General features: G+C 40.6%; 1 protein-coding gene across 1 annotated transcript in view; it reads left to right on the top strand.

The window, feature by feature from the left end:
• The window catches only part of ankfn1a (ankyrin repeat and fibronectin type III domain containing 1a), a 128952-nt gene that overhangs the window by 95664 nt on the left and 28288 nt on the right, over positions 1–5000 (top strand). Inside the window, exons 10-11 of the mRNA XM_028568508.1 lie at positions 1796–1928; positions 2517–2633. Coding sequence (XP_028424309.1) covers positions 1796–1928; positions 2517–2633 — 250 coding nt within the window. The remainder of the gene's footprint in view (positions 1–1795; positions 1929–2516; positions 2634–5000) is intronic.

Raw genomic sequence — 5000 nt, 5'->3', positions numbered from 1 at the left:
AAAGTGGCAAAATGCGTCAGGAAAAGTGGTAAAAACGTCGGAAAAAGTGGCAAAAAATTGGCAAAAGTGGCAAAAACGTCAGAAAAAGTGACTAATGCGTCATAAAAAGTCGCAAAAACGTGGGAAAGTGACAAAAACGTCAGAAAAAGTGACAGAAACATCGAAAAAAGTGACAAATGCGTCAGAAAAAGTGGCAAAGACGTTGGAAAAGTGGTAAAAACGTGGGAAAAGTGACAGAAATGTCGGAAAAAGTGACAAATGCGTTAGAAAAAGTGACAAAAACATCGGGAAAGTGGTAAAAACGTGGGAAAAGTGACAGAAATGTCGGGAAAAGTGACAAATGCATCAGAAAAAGTGACAAAAACGTAGAAAAAGTGGCAGAAACGTTGGAAAAGTGACAAATGCGTCAGAAAAAGTGGCAAAATGCGTCAGGGAAAAGTGGTAAAAACGTCGGAAAAAGTGGAAAAAAATTGGGAAAAGTGGCAAAAACGTCAGAAAAAGTGACTAATGCGCCAGAAAAAGTCGCAAAAACGTGGGAAAGTGACAAAAAAAACGTCAGAAAAAGTGACAGAAACATCAAAAAAAGTGATAAATGCGTCAGAAAAAGTGGCAAAGACGTTGGAAAAGTGGTAAAAACTAGGGAAAAGTGACAGAAATGACGGAAAAAGTGACAAATGCGTCAGAAAAAGTGACAAAAACATCGGGAAAGTGGTAAAAACGTGTGAAAAGTGACAGAAATGTCGGAAAAAGTGACAAATGCGTCAGAAAAAGTGGCAAAAACGTAGAAAAAGTGGCAGAAACGTTGGAAAAGTGACAAATGCGTCAGAAAAAGTGGCAAAATGCGTCAGGGAAAAGTGGTAAAAACGTCGGAAAAAAATTGGGAAAAGTGGCAAAAACGTCAGAAAAAGTGACTAATGCGTCAGAAAAAGTCGCAAAAACGTGGGAAAGTGACAAAAACGTCAGAAAAAGTGACAGAAACATCGAAAAAAGTGACAAATGCGTCAGAAAAAGTGGCAAAGACGTTGGAAAAGTGGTAAAAAACTAGGGAAAAGTGACAGAAATGACGGAAAAAGTGACAAATGCGTCAGAAAAAGTGACAAAAACATCGGGAAAGTGGTAAAACGTGTGAAAAGTTACAGAAATGTCGGAAAAAGTGACAAATGCGTCAGAAAAAGTGGCAAAATGCGTCAGGAAAAGTGGTAAAAACGTCGGAAAAAGTGGAAAAAAATTGGGAAAGTTACAAAAAACGTCAGAAAAAGTGACAGAAACGTTGGAAAAGTGGTAAAACGTCTGTGTGTGTGTGTGTGTCTGTGTGTGTGTGTCTCTGTGTGTGTGTGTGTGTGTGTGTGTCTGTGTGTGTGTGTGTCTGTGTGTGTGTGTGTGTGTGTGTGTGTCTGTGTGTGTTTGTGTCTCTGTGTGTGTGTGTGTGTGTGTGTGTGTGTGTGTTGTGTCTCTGTGTCTGTGTGTGTGTGTGTGTGTGTCTGTGTGTGTGTGTGTGTGTGTGTGTGTGTGTGTGTGTGTGTGTGTGTGTGTGTGTCTCTGTGTGTGTCTGTGTGTGTTTGTGTCTCTGTGTGTGTGTGTGTGTGTCTGTGTGTGTGTGTGTTTGTGTCTCTGTGTGTGTGTGTGTGTCTCTGTGTGTGTGTGTGTCTGTGTGTGTGTGTGTGTGTGTGTGTGTGTGTGTGTCTGTGTGTGTGTGTGTGTGTGTGTGTGTGTGTGTGTGTGTGTGTGTGTGTGTGTGTGTGTGTGTGTGTGTGTGTGTGTGTGTGTGTGTGTGTGTGTGTGTGTGTCTCTACAGGGGGATCTACCTAGCTGCTGTGTTCTACCATAAGGACAGTCTGCTGGTGACAGCCGAGGACCAGATCCCCATCGTGGAGGTGGACGACTCGTACAGCAGCAGCCTCATGCAGGACTTCCTCTGGTTCACCAAGGTAACGCCTTTTTTACCCAGCATGCAAAGTTTTGTCTTTAAGCTTATTGATTGTTATTTATTGATATATCTGCTGTAGCTTTTAGACACAGACATGCTGATAAAATAATGGTCCAAAACCATGTGGAACAGAGACACATACTGGACTCTCTCTGTCTGTAATTAACACTGTCTGTCTGTCTGTCTGTGTGTGTGTGTGTGTGTGTTTGTGTGTGTGTGTGTGTGTGTGTGTGTCTCTGTGTGTGTGTGTGTGTGTGTGTGTGTGTGTGCGTGCATGCGTGCGTGCGTGCATATGTTTCTTTGTGTGTGTCTGTGTATGTTTGTGTCTCTCTGTGTGTGTGTGTGTGTGTGTTTGTGTCTCTGTGTGTGTGTGTGTGTGTCTCTGTGTTTGTGTTTGTGTCTGTGTGTGTGTGTGTGTGTGTGTGTGTGTGTGCGCCTGTGTTTGTGCGTGCGTGTGTCTTTGTGTTTTGTGTCTCTGTGTGTGTGTGTGTTTATGTCTGAGTGTGTGTGTGTGCGTATGTGTGCGTGTGTCTTTGTGTTTGTGTCTCTGTGTGTGTGTGTGTGTGTGCGCCTGTGTGTGTCTCTGCAGCTGTCCTGCATGTGGGAGGATGTCCGGTGGCTGAGACAGAGTATGTCGGTGTCCATGTCTTCGTCCTCAACGCTGCAGGCCCGGCACAAGATGCTCAGCGCCGCCAGCACGATGCAGGTCAGCCCCCGAAAAACCATTAGACCAGGGTGTCAAAAGAAGCGCCCAAAAACATCGGAAAAAGTGACAAAAACGTCGGAAAAAGTGACAAAAATGTTGGAAAAAGTGGCAAAAACGTCAGAAATAGTGACAAACACATCAGAAAAAGTGACAAAAATGTTGAAAAAAGTGACAAAAACATCGGAAAATGTGACAAAAACGTCGGAAAAAGTGACAAACACGTCTTTAAAAGTGGAAAAACGTCAGAAAAAGTGACAAAAACGTCGGAAAAAGCGACAAAAATGTTGGAAAAAGTGGCAAAAACGTCGGAAAAAGTGACAAAAATGTTGGAAAAAGTGACAAACATGTCGGAAAAAGTGACAAAAACGTCAGAAAAAGTGGCGAAAAAGTGGAAAAACGTCGGAAAAAGTGACAAAAACGTCGGAAAAAGTAACAAACACGTCGGAAAAGTGACAAAAATGTTTGAAAAAGTAGCAAAAAGTGTCAGACAAAGTTTTAAAAACGTCGGAAAAAGTGACATTTTTGGAAAAAGTGACAAAAATGTTGGAAAAAGTGGCAAAAACGTCGGGAAAAAGTGACAAACACGTCGGAAAAAGTGACAACATTTTTGGAAAAAGTGCAAAAAATGTCGGAAAAAGTGACAAAAATGTTGGAAAAAGTGCAAAAAAATGTTGGAGAAAGTGGCAAAAACGTCGGAAAAAGTGACAAACACGTCGGAAAAAGTTACAAAAATGTTGAAAAAAATGACAAACACGTCGGAAAAAGTGACAAACACGTCGGAAAAAGTGACAAACACGTCGGAAAAAGTGACAAAAATGTTGGAAAAAGTGGTAAAATGTCCGAAAAAGTTACAAAAATCTCGGCAAAAGTGACAAAAACTTCAGAAAAAGTGACTAAACTAGGTGGGCCAAAATGTATTGTGAACATAAATTGATATGAGGGCCGGATCGTAATCTGCGAGGGGCCAGATTTGGCCCGCGAGCCTTGAGTTTGACACATGTGCGTTAGACTGTTAGACCATTAGATCATTAGACCATTAGTAATAAACTCCCAGAGCCCACAAAACCAATCACAGGAGCAGATTCACTTCACTCTGTCTCAGAACTGTAAACATTAATCCATTAGTTGTCAACTGTTGAGTTAATCACCCACTATTCTGATGATCTATTCATCAGTTTGAGTCATTTTGTTATGATAAAACACGTAAACTTGTGTGATGTCAACTCGTTAAATATGAATATTGTTCTAGTGTCTTCTCTCCTCTGGGACAGGACACTGAATATCTTTGAATTGGGGACAAAACAAGACATTTGAGGACTTCATCTTGGGACTTTTTGGGAAACATTGATCCACATTTTTCACCATTTTCTGTCTGTCTGTGTGTGTGTGTGTGTGTGTGTGTGTGTGTGTGCATGCTTTTCAACATTTGAAACATTTTGTGACATTTTAAGAGACCAAACAACTAATCCATTCATCAAGGAAATAATCCACACATTAATCCACCCTGAGGATAATCGTTAGGTGCTCCTTTATTAAAGGTCCCATGACATGGTGCTCTTTGGATGCTTTTATATAGACCTTAGTGGTCCCCTAATACTGTATCTGAAGTCTCTTTTATATAGACCTTAGTGGTCCTCTAATACTGTATCTGAAGTCTCTTTTATATAGACCTTAGTGGTCCCCTAATACTGTATCTGAAGTCTCTTTTATATAGACCTTAGTGGTCCCCTAATACTGTATCTGAAGTCTCTTTTATATAGACCTTAGTGGTCCCCTAATACTGTATCTGAAGTCTCTTTTATATAGACCTTAGTGGTCCCCTAATACTGTATCTGAAGTCTCTTTATATAGACCTTAGTGGTCCTCTAATACTGTATCTGAAGTCTCTTTTATATAGACCGTAGTGGTCCCCTAATACTGTATCTGAAGTCTCTTTTATATAGACCTTAGTGGTCCCCTAATACTGTATCTGAAGTCTCTTTTATATAGACCTTAGTGGTCCCCTAATACTGTATCTGAAGTCTCTTTTATATAGACCTTAGTGGTCCCCTAATACTGTATCTGAAGTCTCTTTTATATAGACCTTAGTGGTCCCCTAATACTGTATCTGAAGTCTCTTTTATATAGACCTTAGTGGTCCTCTAATACTGTATCTGAAGTCTCTTTTATATAGACCTTAGTGGTCCCCTAATACTGTATCTGAAGTCTCTTTTATATAGACCTTAGTGGTCCCCTAATACTGTATCTGAAGTCTCTTTTATATAGACCTTAGTGGTCCCCTAATACTGTATCTGAAGTCTCTTTTATATAGACCTTAGTTGTCCCCTAATACTGTATCTGAAGTCTCTTTTATATAGACCTTAGTGG

Source organism: Perca flavescens, chromosome 21 (genome assembly GCF_004354835.1).
Source record: "Perca flavescens isolate YP-PL-M2 chromosome 21, PFLA_1.0, whole genome shotgun sequence".
NCBI classification, from domain to species: Eukaryota; Metazoa; Chordata; class Actinopteri; order Perciformes; family Percidae; genus Perca; species Perca flavescens.
The sequence above is the reverse complement of the archived record's forward strand: the minus strand, read 5'-3'. Positions and strand labels throughout refer to the sequence as shown.